This window comes from Condylura cristata, unplaced genomic scaffold (genome assembly GCF_000260355.1).
Source record: "Condylura cristata isolate star-nosed mole 26May11 unplaced genomic scaffold, ConCri1.0 scaffold00012, whole genome shotgun sequence".
Lineage (NCBI taxonomy): Eukaryota > Metazoa > Chordata > Mammalia > Eulipotyphla > Talpidae > Condylura > Condylura cristata.
This window is the reverse complement of record NW_004567113.1, coordinates 12,806,955-12,825,193: the sequence shown is the minus strand read 5'-3', so window position 1 is coordinate 12,825,193 and position 18,239 is coordinate 12,806,955. Positions and strand designations below refer to the sequence as shown.

The following is an 18,239-nucleotide window of genomic DNA, read 5'->3' as shown; positions in this document are numbered from 1 at the left end:
TATATGAATAAAACACCTGCAATTTCCATGAATACTCTGAGTCATTTGTTAAATAGAAATTCACTTTTGGAACTTTTTTAGTTAATGTGGCAAATTTATACCTGTGGCAAAATTTATACCTGTGACTTTTGATTTTGCTTTGTTTCTAAGCCTTCTGCTTCATTTACTTTGACTATCACAGCAGTAAAACCCTGGATCTACTAGTGTTGCTAAAGGCTAAGGGGCAGAGGCAGTTCTGGCAGGGTGTTTCAAGTGTTTTGATGTCTAAAGTTACCCACTTCCACAAAACTGCTTCCCACCATCAAGGAATTAAGACCTCAACATTTGAAAAGAATTTTTTTTAAAAAAAAAGATTTATTTATTTGTGCATACAGAACTGAGGTACAGGCCAGAGGTGCAGGGTCAGTGTGAGGATTCACCAGAGACAGAGTGGGGAGCAGAACAGGCCAACTGATGAAGTACACTGCTGAGGGGAGAGGCTGGCAGGTCAGAGAGTTCTGCTGCGCCATATAGGTCACCTCCGAGGCAGGTGGGGATCAAACTCATGCTGAAGTGGCTTTAGCTTCTTAGTGCTATACTTTAACCCGCTGCACCACCAAGGAGGGCCCAACATTTGAAAAGATTTTAAGTTCTGCAGCCCAACATTGGAACTGGACTTTAGAGCCACAAAGATCACAGCACAGCGCATCTGGCATCACTGGGTACTCCCCAAAGCTCTACCCTCATTTTTCTATGAGAAGACTGAGACTCTAAGAAATAAACTGCTTTGCTCAATGACACGTAACTATTGGGCAGGAGCACCTATTACAAGGGCTTACTAATGACAGCCATGTTAGGTTTTTATATCTCAAAAACATGTTGTGGATCAGAAATCAAAAGGCCTGAGCTTCACATCTATAGACATATGTTCAAAAATGCTTACATATCAAAAGCACTACATTGCCTGGTCCCTTTAAATGATGATGACATTCTCAAGCATTCTAGAACGCAAGCATTCTAGAATATTTTATTCTTTTCCTCTCTTGATTTTTCAGAATACAGTTGGAATTTATGTAGCTGGAAATTCTGTTATGATACTCTTAATCAACATAAACTGTAGCATCTACTAGAATAAGAGTTTCATGCTACTGAGTTCAAATACATTCTTTAAAAACAAAAAACCCACCTGGTCTACTTCCTTTTCAAAATAAGAACAAGAAAGCTCACAGCTAATCATCTAGTTCCCAATCGGAATCTAATCTCTTATCTCTCATTACATGATATGGTGAAAAGATCTCTGGAACAAAAAGAACCTAAATGACACACTGAAAACTGACACTGACTCTCACCTTGGCATTATGCCATGTACACAGCATCCAGCATGGAAGTGGGTGATGGGGTGGAGGAGTGGGGTGATGAGAGAGGTGGGGAAGAAGAGCAAGGAATTAGCTTATTAAGTATGATTATTTTAATAAAGGAGACCTGTTTGCAGTCACACCCAGAATTATATCTGCAACACTGCTTCCTCTTCCTGCCCAAACAGGTTTATATTGAGTTTATACTCTCATGACAAATGTTTTTGTCATTCTACTCAAGTGAAACACATGCCAGGGGACCCGTGATTAGAAAACTTGCTTCACCTTCTAGGATACATGTTTCAGTGTCGCAGGCCACTAACTAAACAGTGGCCATGACTTCGCCACAGCAGACTTTTGCTGTCTCTTGTAGGATGCTACCCCAAGCTACTCCACCAAACTGAGTCATAGAAGCTTCTGAGATACTTGTCGCTATAAAGAGTAGGTGCCCAGACTAAACACAATAGAGTCTTACCTTTATATTTCTAAGACATGCAAGTGAAAATAAAAAATTTCAAAGCAGGAGCCAAATGTTGAATATAAATAAACTATTTCATTTGTCATATATGTTAGCATTGCCACGGTAGCTAGAGCTAACATAATGGGCAAGGGAAATTCTTTCCCCCACGCCCCATTTTTTCCCTACACAGATAGGAAAAGATGTTGGAAACCTACCATTCTGGTTCCAGAAATACATTTCACAGATGAAGCAAAAAAGCAGACCATATTTTTTTAAAGAATTGGAGATAAACTGTTATGTTTAACATGACCCTCTTTGCCCCTCCCCAAAGTGAGAAGCTATAGATTACCTTACACCATGATCTGCTAAGACAGTTCTAGGTCATAAAAAATGATTCCTAATGACCCTCCCTGGTGGCACAGCACTGAGAAGCTAAAGCCACTTCCGCATGAGTTCGATCCCCGCCTGCCCCGGAGGTGACCACATGGCGTGGCAGACCTCCCCTGACCCGCCCGCTGCTCCCCTCAGCAGTGTACTTCGTCGATCCTGCCTGTTCTGTTCCCCACTCTGTCTCTGGTGAATCCTCTCACCCTCCGCATCTCTGGCCTGTACCCCAGTTCTGTATGCATAAATAAATAAATCTTTATTAAAAAAATTTAAAAAAAATGATTCCTAAAAAGATGATACTTTATTACTGTGGGTCTCTTGTACTTTTATCTTCTTTTATTGGGATCTGAGGTGTCATTGACTTAAGCCAAATTTCACCCAATTATGGATAATGTTATTAAAGCATCAGATTACTTTTCCTCCTTTTTAAAATGTACAAAATAATTTAGAGGGCTACAGGATCATTTAGTATGTAATCTACTTTCTTATTTTTCATCTGTCACATTTTTCTGTACCCTATTAATAAAAAGACTACATCAGGTACACTGAAATCCAGGTTTCCGCAGAGTAAAAATCTAACAAAGATAAATACTTTACATTTCAATAACAAACTTTTAGGAATGCTGACTAAACCAAATTAACATTCAAGATTATTTTTCTTATTCAAAGAGGACAGTATAGAGTATCTGAGCAAGTTATTTCCTTAAATTAGATCTGAGACAATATAGTCCCTTAGTTGATTATAAAACATCAACCATTAGATAAAAATACATTTCACAGTTAAATAAAGATTGCTCAGATCAGTTGCTTTAAGGCACTAGGGAAGGGCCTTCCTGGTGGCCTAAGGGTTGAGTCTTAGCACTATCACTTCTGAGTTCGATCCTCAGCCAGGGAATTAACCCAAACATGGTGCAGCAGACCTCTCCTGTCTTACCCACTGCTCCACTTAGCCCTGTGTTTTAGTAAATCCACCTGTTCAGCTCCCCACTCTGTCACTGGTGAATCCTCTTAGCCTCTGTTCCTCTGGCCTATACCCTGGTTCTCCTACACAAAAAAACAAATAAAATCTAAAAAAAAAAAAAAGCACTGGGTGACATCATCATCCCATTTTGAAGACTGGAATTTGTTTTAGTGAATGAAATTCAATTCATGGGTAGTTAATCTATTCTTGTGTTTGTAAAGCTACAGAGAAAGGATATAGAGAAAGCTGCTTGGAGGCTGACTGGTATGACCCAGAACTCTCCTGCCTAACCAGACACCAACTCATCATAAGGGTTCCTTCCAGGAGGGGAAGGAACCTCATTCTTTGTATTTTACACAAAGACAGTATCTATGTTTTGCTCAGTTTCCTAGTTCCTCAGAGTAGTAAGGTCATAATTAACTCATGAATGAATGCTTTTGATATTTGACCCCTGTTTGATGCCATGGTAGTAAGCAATCAGGTAAAGAAAAGGAAAAACCAAAACTTTAGGGCTCCAGATTTCCCAATCACTCTGGATAGCACTTTAATATCTTGCAGCTTTACACAACTGCTGTAGGGCTTACTAGAATCAAGCTCAAATTCAAGCTATCCAAATATACTGGGGCTGGAGATTGCAGGGTGCCTTTCATTTCTTACCTGAGAAAGTGCTGTTCTTGAACTTTTTCTGATATTGTTCTCTGAGCAGCAGTTCTTCTTGGAAGGGCCATTGCAACTGTAAGCTTTTCTCCACATCAATAGGGATGGACCCAGATTTGCAAACATCTGCCAGGGGAAGAAATAATCTAGAGAATCTGTTTTCACAGTGATATTCCATACATATAATTAGTTAGCTACTTATGTGACTCAGTCAGGATGGTTAAGTTTCTGGTTATTAGGTTTAAGATCAGAGAAGGATATATTTAGCTACACACACCAAATTTGCTGACTAACCAACCACCATGAAAACTAACCCGAGGGCAGGTTTCCTAAGAAACATTGGACATACGTAGAAACAGATACACACAGTATAAAACTTCAAATTCTTTAACAACACAGAAGTTTCCTCAGAGAATCCTACTGAAGGAAACATAGTTCAGTTCTCTTCAGGTTCACTTTCAAAACACACAGACGTTTGTGTTATATGACTATATCTGCTGTGTGGTGATTTCCCTTTGTCATAATGGTAGAAGAGGAAGTGACTTTAAATTTGGTAATATCAAAGCTTCTGAGAATACAACATGTGCACTTGAAAAACCCACCACTATCCTGTCAGGCAACTTAAGCTGCTTTATCACAAACAGCAGCGGGGCCGGGTACCCACTGCCAGGGCTGGCTGACCAGTCAAGACTTCCTTTCCCAAAAATTGCACATTCTGGCTTTTTGGCAGCCTAGATCTCATTGATCCCAGAGCTGACAAAGAATGTTTCAGAGGCACTTGGAGAATTCCAGGAATATCCCCATCTCTTCACAGAATAAAGAAAATTAATAAGTAAAGGACAGAATTCTATGTAAACTTACGAGACTGAACGTGATGAACACTGGAGAACAGTCAAACCTAAACATGAACTATTCTAACTTGTTATTCCAAAAGGATTCTTCTACTTCTTTTCTAATTAGTATTCTATCAATTTGGGTCCCAGTTTACTGATGAACTATTCCAAGCACTTCCCAACCGAGACATTGTTCATTGATATATACATTGTATACACATATTATAACTCGGGTGGTGTATGAGATATTTTAAGATAATGATTTAGCTTCCATTCGATATTTGTATAGCACTTATGAAAGACACAGAGCAAATCCTCAGGGCTCCCAGGGCAGTATTCTCAGTGCAGCCCAGAAAACCTCCAATATCAGAATCACCTTAGGTGCTTGCTAATGTCAGATACTAAGGTTGGAGATGAGGAATTCAAATCCTCAAACTCACTCCAGGTGAGTATGCATAGTCAACAATGTTTGAAGCACACACTGACTTATAAAGCAACTTAAAGTCCATTCTTTTTTAAAAGATTTATTTATTTATGCATGCAGAACTGGGGTGCAGGCCAGAGGTGCAGGGACTGTGAGGGGATTCACCAGATCCTTAGAACAGGCAGATCGACGGAAGTGCACTGCTGAGGGTAGCAGGAGCAGGTCACGAGAGGTCTGCCTCCCTTGTCATGTGGATCACCTCTGGGGCCAGAGATCAAACTTGAACTGAAGTGGCTGCAGCTAGCTTGCAGTGCTGTGCTCTAACCCGTTGCACCACCTGGGAGGACCTAAAGTCCATTCTTACAGGATAGTAAATTTCCAAGCCCCCTTATATCTTTCATCCACATTTTAGTTCTAGAATAAATGGACTTCGGTTCATCTGTTCTTTGGTTATAAATACTCTTTTCACTTCTATCCACTTGCTCCCTCCTCTAAACATCAATGTCACCTGCAATCATTGCTCAGTTTACAGCACCATTAATTCTCAGCACATCTTTTGCTGGTGATATTTCATACTCATGAAGCCAGCCCACAGTTCCCTCCTTTATATGGATACCTCTACAGTTTAGTGGGTGATCCTTAATTTCTTATTAATGGTTAGATGTGGGCAATAACACTTGTCCTTGAGAATGCTCAGATTAATGGCTCGTTAATTAAAATCTATGGTTAATCTTTAAAAGTTTCACCGTGGTTGACTTGAGATTGCCAGTAACTTCTCTCTTCAAAAGTTGGTGTTTTCTTGGGATCAAAAATTAGGAAGTCTGTCTTAGTACCACCAAATCTCAGGTATGCAGGAGACAAACCTCTGGCCAGAGTACGAAGTTTTGAAGAACTGTTATGAAGGCAAGCAAGAGATTAAAATTATTTTTCCAAGACAATCTAGTCAAACATACTCAGTCCCTTCTCTCTTGGGGGACTGCTTTTTTAATACCTTGCTGGACAAGCTTTGATGGGCAGAAGTCATACTGCTATAACAGGGAAATTGTTTTAACCTGAATTTTTCTAATTACAAGGTTGTTCTAGGCACTGAAGGTAACTTATGTTATAATTCTGACAAGAATTTACAATTTAACTTAACAAGAATAGCATTCAGTATTTTAAATATATATATATATATATATATATATATATCCTTTTATGATTGATGGAGGGAAGAAAATAAGTGAAAACTATAAGAATGGCTGTGATCTTTGAAGAACAGTTTGTCTTCACAAATTGATGTTTTCAGAGAAGTGCAAAAATGACTTAGGATACAGCTCCTCTTCTTAACTTGCACCCACTTCAGAGGACAGTCATTTTTAAAACTCAACTCAAATAATTTAGAGTCGTATAAGATTCTCATCCCTATCATTGACACCTCCAATTTGAACAGTTCTGGTACCTATCCTATGAAGACCAAAAAGGTTCAGACAGGTGCCTAGTATGTGCACAGCATGGTACCAAATGCTATAGATTAGAGTCAGAGTGATATGCAATTCCTTTGCTCTGGAAGGTGAGGATGTCATGAATTTAAATGAATAAACTAAGAAAACAGAAGACCCAGGCGATGGGGCAGCTGCCTGCATTACTCAAGGCTCACACATGTGGTCCTGACACACTGTTCTCTGTTTTGAAACCAGAAAACCAATGTTGTATTGTTGTCAAAAGTACCTAAATTAGTTAGTCTACATGTGGCTTTATTTCAAATTAGAAAAATATTTTAGGAGACTATCTAATTGCTAATGTGTTTTTAAAAATTGTCTTAACTGCTTTCTTATCAAGAGAAGCTACCCCTAGTCAATGTTCATGTTTTCTAGTTCAGGAACATAGATCAGGGATAAAATTTCCACGGAAGTCAACCCCAAGAAACTGAAATTTAGGTCCGGTCTTTAATTCCTAGGATGTTAAGTATTGGCTGCCAATGCTTTGTCAGAACCTCAGATGGAAGGCCTTCTGACAAATACTCATAATTTCATATCATGGGCACGTTTATTGTATCCCTGCAGGCTGCAGCTTTCTAGAAACTAGAACCTTACACAACTCTAAGTCATGGGACTAGATATTCAAAATGACTTTTCTTCTGCAGCAGAGGCAGTTAGGGAGAGGAGGTGGCATCCTAAGTTACTTTTGAACTTCTCTGAAAACATCAATTTGTGGCCCTTCCTGGTGGTGCAGCGGGTTAAAGCACAGCACTGAGAAGCTAAAGCCACTTCCACATGAGTTCGATTCCCGCCTGCCCTGGAGGTGACCACATAGCGTGGCAGACCTCTCCTGACCAGCCCGCTACTCCCCTCAGCAGTGTACTTCGTCAATGTGCCTGTTCTGCTTCCCATTCTGTCTATGGTGAAGCCTCTAGCCGCCCCTGAGCCTCTGGCCTGTATCCCAGTTCTGTATGCATAAATAAATAAATCTTAAACACACACACACACACACACACACACACACACATATCAATTTGTGAAGATAATCTTCTTTTCAAAGATCCAGCCATCATTCCTATAGGATACCCAGCTCAAAAATCTTTTAGCAAATCACACTTTTTGTAGGAATCTGCATATACCATCTTTCTGGGTTCAGCCATGGCAAACCTGTAGAAAGTTGCAGCCCCCAGAGATAACATTGAATGTTCCAACAGTATGAAATTGTGGGCACTTGGACAAAAGGCCTCACATCTGAGTTTTCAACAAAGCATCGGCAACCAATATTTATTTATTATTATTTTTTTAAGATTTATTTATTTATTCATATAGACTTGGGGTACAGGCCAGAGATGCGGAGGGTGGGAGGAGCCACCAGAGACAGAGTGAGGAGCAGAACAGGCCGACTGACAAAATACACTGCTGAGGGGAGCAGCAGGCGGGTCAGGAGAGGTCTGCTGCACCATGTGGTCACCTCAGGGGCAGGCAGGGATCAAACTCATGCAGAAGTGGCTTAAGCTTCTTAGTTGCTGTGTTTTAACCCGCTGCGCCACCAGGGAGGGCCAACCAATATTTGATATCCTAGCAATTAAAGACTTTAAATATACTGCTGAGGGCAGCAGCAGGGCAGGACAGGAGAGGCCTGCTACACCATGTGGGTCAGTCCTCTAGCCGGGGGAACAAACTCCTGCTGCAGTGGCTGGGGGTTGTTTCATAGGGCTGATACTTAACCCCCTGCACCACCAGGGAGGCCCCATATTTTATTTTAAAAAAGAATCTTAGGCTGCTGTGTAGATAACTGAACAGAAGAAACAATGCTGTGGTATTGTTGCTGAGGTAAAGTAATGTAGTGATGATGGAGAGAGTTGGATAAATTCAGGACACATTTAGAGATAGAAATAATAGATCTGGGGTTTAATTGGATGTTGGGGAAGAGTCAAGGAGTATTCCTGGAAAGTACCTCGGAAGATAAAAAGATCATTTACTGAGGTGACGAGTAGATGACAGATTGGATATGGGAATGAAGACAGGGGTAATAGAATCAGTCTTGTGGAATTTGAAATGTTAATGGAAGACAAAGAAACATTTCTATCAAGCCCTTGTTCATGTGTCTCTGGAGCCCAGGAGACACATTTGGGCAAATCAAAGATAAGAAAGTCCTCTGCTAAGAGTCAGTGACCAGTAACTGGGGTATGGATAGAGACACAGCCTCAAAACAGATATGAGGAACTTCCTCAGACAGTCTTTCCAGGCTGGTTCTTAGGATAGCCATTGATTCTGATCCTTGGCAACTTGATTGTGCCTGATGGTAGAGGAAGCTCATTTAGATTAGTGTAGCTGGTATTTGTAAGCATTTGAGATAGTGGGTGAGACCAATGTTTTGTGTGAACCAACACCAGGGACAAAGAGCTGTGCTATCACAAGCTGTATACCTGTGTATGACCTGTGCCAAGTGATTGAGACCAGAGCCTGATTCCTAGAGGTAGTCACTGTACTGGCCCACTGACCTTGGGTCACTTTCGATCATAGTACTTTGTCTTTATTTCTTCACAGCAGGCACTGCTGTTGAAATTAGCTTCTTCATGCTTCTTTCATCTACTGCCTACTTCAGTCCCCAGCCCTGATGTGAGCTCTGTGAAAGCAGGGACCTTGTCTGGCTCATCAGAATCCCTCAGCACCTAGACAAGGATTGGGAGCATAACTGGTGCTTTTATAAATATTTGTTAAGTATATTTGAACAGTCAAGTCCAGTCTGACGAAAAGGCAAGAAGAACCAGAAGAGGCTATTTTCTGCACTGACAACCCACTGCTATGGCTTCTGTCAAATAATGAAACTCATGTTTGTTTCACAATATTGGTATTAAGGGGCTTTTTGCTCATCTCCTTTGAAATGGGATATTTTCTTGTTTTGAAAATACAATATTGATGCCCTCTGACAAAAATCAGACTTAAAACAACTGTGAAATATGTCATAAAAACAAAACTGATCAAAGGCACAATATTTCAATCACATACAGGAAAGAGAAAGGAAAACAAAATCTGTGACCACAGTGATATGAACATAACAAAAGAACACATAAAAGCAGCTGCACACATTCCATTTCTGGAGCAGTTGCCAGTTGCTAGGGGGAAAAGTCTGCAGGTATTTTTGTTTTAGCTTTTGTGCAAAGATAATAGTACAAATAGCAGAGGTGTGCTGGAGTGGGCTTATACTGGCTTGTGAAAAACAACTGTTAAAATCTGAAGAACATTGTGAACCAGTTGTTATGATTTGGGAAGTTTGAAATTGTCATGATGAGAGAATTTGTACTTCAGAAATCAGAAAAAAAGCGTGAACCCGTCTCTTCTCCCCTACCTTCCCCTCTCTTCTCTCCTCCCAGAGAGCTCACTGTTAAAACATTCTCTAGCACACCACAACAGGAATAGTGATTCAAGCCATGCAAGTGGCTGAAACCATGCAGGACAGTTTGTGAAGTGAAAAAAAATAAAAGCCCAGGTCAGAGATCTGAGGAACATCAACAATTATGACAAACTAGAGAAAGAGATGGAGAAAAACTGTTAGGACACGAGAAACAGGGAAATGGAAGTGACAGAACCAAAGGAATGAGAAAGTGCCTTGATTGTTAACTTTGCCACATGCTTCAAGAGATTATATTAGTTTTCTAGTGGTGCAAATTAACTACCACAAGCTGGGAGGCTTAAACAACAGGAATTTAGTATTTTCAAGTTCTGGAGGTATTGGCAAGATCTTACTTCCTCAGAAGTAATATCTTCTGAGGAAGTTGAGGAAGGATTTGGCTAGCTTCTGATAGTTTCCAGAGCAGCATAATTCTAATCTTCCTCCTTGTGTGCGTGTCTGTCTCCAAACTCCCCTTTTTATTAGGTTGTCAGTCATTCCAATGTGACCTAATTACATTTGGGGACATTAGATGACTAATTACATAGGTAGTGATCCTATTTCCAAATAAGGTCACATTTCAACTCAAAAAATACCTGTGTGTGTGTGTGGGGGGGGACACCCAAAAATTCAACCCATAAGAGAAACCCAAATAAAATCAAGATTGAAAAATGTTTGTTCACTGGATTTTGCAATAAAAGGTTATTGATAATGTTGGAAAGATTGATTTTAATGACAAGTGACAGGGACATCTTGAGGGTGAACAAAGGAAGAGTGGGCAGGAAGGAGTCTGCAACGGGAAGGGAGAAAGAGGCACTTGTGCAGGCAGGTGTTTGGGAGGAGAGGGACTGGAAGGTGTGTAACTAAGGGAAGGGGCCAATAAAAAGGGAGAGGCTAAAAATGCAGGACAGAGACGGCTGATGGATCAAAGGGGGTGAGAGGTAGGAAAGTGGGGTGCATAGCAGAACTAGAAGAAATGGCCTAAGAAGGGAGAAGTGGAAGAAAGTGGGATACACAAATTCATATCATACACCTACAGGTCTGAAGTCAAGAAGAGAAGGAAGTTTCTCTAAACTGATTTTTTTTTTTTTTGAAAAGTAATGCAGTCATACACTGATAGTGATCAAAGAGAGGTGGGGTCAGCATTTTGAAGGAAATGGAGAACGAGAGAGGCAGGAAAAGAAGAGTGAAGTGTTAGCACAAAGGACAAAGAAAGTCTAGAGCTCAAGAATTTATAGTGCAATTCAATCTATGTGGCTGTGAGACTCACCCTCAAACCCTAGAGCTCACTATGCTGAGATTCTAGCTCTACAGAGTAGCCTGGAAGACCGGAAGCAGAGGCAAATATAAAAAAGTGGTATATATGCATTACAGTTTGTGATGAAATAATATTTTTCTATTTCCAGACGTTTGGAATCCTACAGATTCTAACAAGGAAAATATAATTGGACCACCTATCCAAATCTGAAAACAGACTCAGGTTTAGAATTTAACTGGAAGATCAATGGGATAGAGGCGTGGGGATGTTATGACAACAATGATTCATGTGATAAAGACTTCCAAATCAGATATGGAGATGGAGAAAGGAGAAGGCTGTTTAGTGGAAGTACTTAAAATAATTGTAGGTGAAAGAGCTAAGCAAGTAAGGACTGCAGACCAAAAATGAGAGGTTTTCATTTAAGATTTCAAATTCTGATGAAAGGGTTCAAAGCATAACCTTGGCATTAGGAAACTGAAGTGGAATGGAACAGGCTGTGTTAGAAAGCTGGCTCTCTAAAAAATAAAGTGCGTTGTTTGTGTTTTCCGATTTCTATGGTGTAACTATTCACATTAGGGCTGATGTCAAGTACTTTATTGCTTGGCATATCTGAAAGTGATGCATACATTTCATAAACTGGTGCAAGCTGGTTCTAGTGTATCAGTGAGTGATGGCTATTTTTAAATATGGGTTTAAATAAACTAAGAGACAATTTATTGAAATGGGCTTGAAATCATTTAGGATGGTGGGATGTAGACGTGGATTGATGAGCTATGCCACTGACTGACATCAGTGCCAGTTTATAGTCACGAATTAAGAGCAGAAGTAAGCAGGGAGCAAAGCAAGGTGACAGAAAGCCTAGGGAGAGTCAGACATGGAAGGATGACCCTCACAGGCGGTCACTGTATCTCTAATTTGCATCAGATGAACCCAAATGGGGCATTTTAGTCACTTAGCCATTTCACTTAATCTCACACAATCCAATGAGAGAGGGTATCATTCTCATCCTTATTTAGCAGTCCAAGAACCTAAACAAAAGGCGTTTAAGTAATTTGCCCAAGGTAACAAGCCCAAGGGATTTGAATGATAGCAACCGTGAGTTCTAAAGTTCAAACTGACAGGCAACCATCTAGAAGTTGCACTGGAGAAGGAGAAGGGCTGCAGCATGGGAGAAAGCACAGCTTCTCCAAAGGGCTACTTCAGAGAAATAACCGTGTCTACATCTGTACCTGGGTCTTCAGAGATGGGCGAAGACTCAGGTTGGGCAAGGAGGTGGTGGGAATATTCTATGGGAGGATAAGAAAGTTAACTAACAAAGGGCTCCAGGTTGCATAATGGAAGGTTTGGGAAGAAGTGCACAATGGGAGCTTGAAATGAGGATGGAAGTGAGTCTCTCTGGCTTGTGGCTGTTAGTTTTCTGTTTGTCTTTGGCCGTAGTTATTTTCCCAACAACTTGCACACAGAGGACTTGCAGCTCTTTCCAGTGTTGGTTATCAAACGTTGCATCTAACGTTGATAATATGCACTTTTTCTGAATATGAAAAACCATGTCAATGAAGCAGAATCTGATTGAAAGTTATTATCAATAAACAGTTTTCAAACTGGCAAAAAATGAAGAACTGCTGAAGGAAAACAGCCATATTCTTATGAAAAGCAAAATAAGTTTATTATTGCTAGTACTGCTTAGCTCCACATTTTCACTCGATGGTATTTCACATCTCCACTGACTCAGCATTTTAACATTATGCTGGTGAACCATGTTTGTACATGTGTCTTGATGGGAAAGTGAACAGCAGTGTCTATTAAGGTAACCACGAGCTATATGTGGCCAGCACTTGAAATGTGTCCAGTTGGAACTGAGATGTGCTATGAATATAAAATGCTTATCAGGTTTGAACAGCTGGTTCAAAAAAGAATGTTGAATGGCTCATCGAAATTTTTATACCGATTACATGTTGAAATGATACCTTACATATTTTGACTGAAGTATTTTATTAAAAGCAAACTTACCTGTTGATTTATTTATTTGCGCATACAGAACTGGGGTCAGAGGCTGAGGGGCGGCGAGAGACCTCACCAGAGAGAGTGGGGAGCAGAACAGGCAGATCAACGAAGTACACTGCTGAGGGGAGCAGCGGGCGGGTCAGGAGAGGTCTGCCACACCATGTGGTCACCTCTGGGGCAGGCGGGAATCGAACTCATGCAGAAGTGGCTTTAGCTTCTTAGTGCTGTGCTTTAACCCACTGGGCCACCAGGGAGGGCCTTTTTTTCACCTTTTTAAAACATGACTACTAGAAAATTTACAGCCTTGTATGTAGCCATTTGTAAGCTCCATTGGTGACCTCTGAGAAGGGCAAGTTGAAAAGATGTGCTTTTCCAATTCTAGTTTGTTCTAACACTGGTACTTCAGTTTTGTGTGTTCTATCTTCTCCAGTTGTAACCACCCACATCTGCTTGGCATAGTGGGAGAGCAAAACCACGTCCCTGAATAATTTCATTTTGGCCTTTTTAAAGTATCATAGACTTTGGGCGCTGAGTCAACACTTCCTTTCATTATATCAGTCTTCTCACTTGCTTCCGGACAATATTCTCCTTCCATATTCTACCCTGTTCCTTTGAAAAAATGTAAAGCGTTTCACTTTCTTTTTAATGTACAGTTATTTCTGCAATTAGCATCTCGGTTAAAACTGCTCCTTCAGGGCCTACTTGGTGGTGCAGCGGGTTAAAGCACAGCACTAAGAAGCTAGAAACACTTCAGCATGAGTTTGATCCCCACTCTGGAGGTGACCCACATGGCGTGGCAGACCTCTCCTGACCACCCGCTGCTCCCCTCAGCAGTGTACTTCATTGATCTGCCTGTTCTGCTCCCCACTCTGTCTCTTGTGAAGCCTCTCACCACCCCTGTACCTCTGGCTTGTACCCTAGTTCTGTATGAATAAATAAATCAATCTTAAAAAAAAAAAAAGCTCCTTCATGTAATAGTTAGTTGATCACGTGCACACTGTTGAATCTCCCTGAGCCTCAGTTTCTTCATTTTAAAATGAAAATTAAAAAAATATGGGATAAGAGTAGGGCTGGTACCTGGAATAGACAGCCAGCCCTAGATAAGAACAGGAATTGACCTTGCTTTGTAAACAAAACTAGATGCAATGCTCTTTTTTTTTTTTTTTTTTTCCATAATCCTCCAGCTTTTACCAAAAAGGTGGGTATGAGGAGAACTTGGGAAATGAAGGACAAAGACTGTAGCCTGGAAATTCTGTGCATGTTCTGAGGGGGTGTTAACCAACTAGTCAATTAGTTAGCTTGGCTGCAGGATGTTTAGACCTGCAACCGAAAAGTCATACTTCAGGTTTTTGTTTTTTTTATTTTGGATCCATTGCTCCAGAAAGTAATCCCCAAATACCCTTCCTTGGAGAGGGGGTGAGGCAGATGACAATAACAGCATAAGAGGATATGAGTTATTATTTCAGTAAATAGTCATCTCTTTTCAGTTAGGTGTCTTACACTCCCATCCCTACCCACCCTCCCAGTCTGGCCTCTGAGGCTTCAGCGATGGGGCCCCTTAGTCCAGCCTTTTTCCAGAGTAATCTTTTTGTCTTTCAACCAGGTGTTAATTGGTATGGCTTTGCCTGATTAGAAGGACAAAAAAAAAAATGTCCTTCTCAATAGGAACTTCTCTATCTCTTGCCACAGGGGGGGGGGGAGAGGAAATGAACTATAATCAAAAGAAACACACAGAAAACTGGTGAATAGTAAGCACTCACCACTTTCCAGGAAGAAGCAATTAGATTAAATTTTAAACATCCTTTTCTGTGTTAAGTATGAATTTAACTGATCAAATTTCCATAACAAACCACAAGAAGGATTTAGGGGTTCCATTCCATAGATGATGAAACTGGGACTTGAAGTTGCAGAACTATTTTTAAGAAGCAAGCCACCCAGCTTTGGAAGACTTGAGAGTCAAGTCAGGGTTGTCTGACTGGCTATCTCTTAACTGGTGGCTTACCTGCAGAATAAATGTCTGAAATCAGTAACTGACAGTGTGGGCACAGGAAAGGCTGCATGTAGGTGTTTAGCTATAACAAGATTCCCTGCTGTCTGTGTAGGCTGGGCTATGGCAGTCTCTGGTGGCTCTGGTGACCTAGATGAGAGGCCTAGATGACCTGGGACTGTCTTTGCAGCTCCCTACCCTGGGCCAGGAATCTGCACCAATTTCAGTCTTTCTCAGGTGAGAAAAAGCTACAACTTAGCAGCACCACAGTTTGAGGGCACATCTTGGAGAGGGCTCTTTTTATTAAAACATTCTATCACTGCAATAGTTCCCGAGTGTCGTTTCTTTAATATTTAGATTTAAAAAGTAATATATGAAATCTCTGCATCTTACGTTCAATTTTACTATGAACCTGAAACTGCTCTTTAAAACTTTATTTTAAAAAATTATATATGAAGTAACATGTATCCCCTTCTTCCCCTCTCCCCCCCACTCCCACTCCCTGAGGCCGTTTCCATCTGACTTAAAAAACAAAACAAAGCAAAATAAAACCCCAAATACCTCCCTAACAGAGTTTAGGATTGGAAGCCCGGCCCACAATCTTCCGTGTACGCAGCAAATTGCAGCGTTCATGGCCCTGACAGGTACACTCGCTCGGGGCTTCCCAGGACGGTGTTCTGGGAAGTGGCCAAAGAGAAAAGAGTAACTGGCGGAGCTGGCGTGAATGTCGGGGCACCGGAGAGGGGACCGGGACTTGCGGTTCGTCGCTTACCCCAGGAAGATGAGGAAGCGCGGGTCCGTGGCCAAGTTGGCGTCGATGGTGAAGGACAGGAACGCGGGACTCACCAGGCGCACCGGCCGCTCGGTGGAGAAGTCCAGCTTCACGATGTCCTCGGCCTCGGCGGGCCCCGCCAGCGCGCCGGGGCAGAAGGGACCCAGGGACCCCAGGAGCAGCAGCAGCAACAGCGGCGGCAGCGGCATCTCGGGGTCACCTGGCGGCGAGACCCGGAGGGGCACCTCGCGCTCTTCCTCCGCCACGCCGCAGCGCCCAGGTCTCCGTTCCGCCACCTCGCACTCCTGCTCACCCCTCCCACCGCGCCCAGCATCCCTCCCACTGCTGCCTGCAGCCCTCCCTCGGCGCCGTGTTCTCCCCGCCCCGCCTGCCCCGCGCACTCCCACTTCCTTCCCGAGTTCCCCGCGTTCTCGGCGGCGGTGACCGCCACTTAGAAATCACCCCAGCTCTTTTGAAGGGCGAGGAAACGGCCGGCCGGGGTTCTAGAAGCCATGCAGCCTGGGAAGGGAGCGCCCCGGAGGGGCTCTGGGCATCCCCGACCGGGTTCCCCAAGCACGTCAGCCCCTATGCGCTGACGGGAACGAGAGCCTCTCTCCCTCTCAGGTCCCAACCGGTGGCGCTTGGTCTTCTGAATCCTCAACTCAGGCTTCCACTTGACCATTCAGCGCTTCTCCCCTCATTTCAACATTTGCTGCCAGCATTTAATGTAACGTGTGTCCTCGGCCGGAGATCTTTTCTATGGCATGTTTTACCTAAAAACTTTGTTCTGGTTTGGGATTACCTACAGAAAGAGATCAAACTCCAAAAATTCTCAACAGCTCCTTATGAAAAAAGTGTTAAGCAGAGCCTTGAAGTTTTTGATGCTCAAACATTTGAAATTCAGGACTTGAAGCCCCCCGCCCCCCTACAGGCATGGGGAAGTAATAATCCCTTGAATTTGGAGATTTTGACAATTTTTGCCTCTGTACATGTATCTTCAGCGGTTGGACAATCTTAGTTTTCCTTGAATGCTGTCATTGACATATAGTTGTAAGACGTGCCATGCCCTTACGACTTAATACATGGCTGATACAAGAGGTACGATGTTTTTTTCTCCCTCATTCCCACCATTTTGCATATTAGCCTCGTTTTAAACAGGAGGACCCAAGTTCTGAGACATAGACAAGAGTCAGAATGGGAATGTGACAGCAGTTACACAACACTTGAGCAGATGGCAGCTTGTCTCAGCTGAAATGTTACTTCCCCAAAGAACCTCCAGGCAGCTGAAGTCCCTCAGGACACATTCTCAGATCCTTAACTTCTGAGAATTTAGCATATTTGTTGATATTGTGAATTGTGCTCCACTTTGACCTCACCTGCTAGATAAAAAACCTCCATGAATACAGAGGTGGGGTTTGCCTTGATTTACAGAATTTGCAGAAGTACATTTCATCCTGCCACTTCTTAGGGCACTCTGTAGGTAGTAGACATCCAGTAAGCGTGTTGAGGAAGCAAATAACACCAAAATCCTTAGAATTTTCCACTTGGATTGCACCATGCATAAAACAATAATAAGAAAAAAATAGGTTACTTTGAAGTATGTATCTGATTTGTAGTCTATTCTGAAGCAACTTGAAAGTTAAAAGTATAGTCAATGGTGGAAGGTGATAGTTTTTTTGTTTGTGTGTCATAGTTACTATTTTGTAACCTGAATCAGACTCAACAATTACACGTTTTAAGGCCTGGTCTATAAACACTTCAACCAGAGGGGAACATGGGTACAGAAGGAGGAGACAGGCTTTCCAACCATTGTCACGACACTGACCTTACACCTGACCCCTGCACCTGTTGTGGCACCAAGGCCACAGCACTTTCTTTGGCATGTCTAGGTAAACTGAAAAGAGCAGCACTGTGAGTTCCCTAACTAGTGAATCCTTGTGAAAGCCTGACATGTGGACCTATGTGGGTGGGAAAACACAATGAGGATGTGAAGAAGTGCAACTTAGCCACCCAATGACCTACTGGTTGAGATCAATTTTTTTTTTTATTGTCTGTTGTTTTTATTTTTATTTATTTTTTTAAACATAAGTTTATTTTTACATCATTTTGTACATTTTTTTTTCCCATCACGATTGTAATCCCCGCGGGTTTCCCATCACCAAATCACCCGTGTGCCATCACCATAATCCCGTGCATTTTTCTTCACCCCCACCCCCCACCCCCGTTTTTGATCCCATTCCCCACTCCACCCCCACAAAATGTCTCTGGTATATGGTTGTTCATTATTTTTGTTATTTTCTCGCCTGGT

The 18,239-nt window shown here is 42.0% G+C and overlaps 1 protein-coding gene across 1 annotated transcript in view; it reads right to left on the bottom strand.

The window, feature by feature from the left end:
* The window catches only part of HPSE (heparanase), a 33,622-nt gene extending 17,482 nt beyond the window's left edge, over positions 1 to 16,140 (bottom strand). The window contains exons 1-3 of the mRNA XM_004681157.1: positions 15,932 to 16,140; positions 5,803 to 5,948; positions 3,800 to 3,925 (exon numbers count right to left, since the gene is read on the bottom strand). Of these exons, the coding sequence (XP_004681214.1) occupies positions 3,800 to 3,925; positions 5,803 to 5,948; positions 15,932 to 16,140 (481 nt within the window). The remainder of the gene's footprint in view (positions 1 to 3,799; positions 3,926 to 5,802; positions 5,949 to 15,931) is intronic.
* Between the last annotated feature and the right edge of the window lie 2,099 nt (positions 16,141 to 18,239).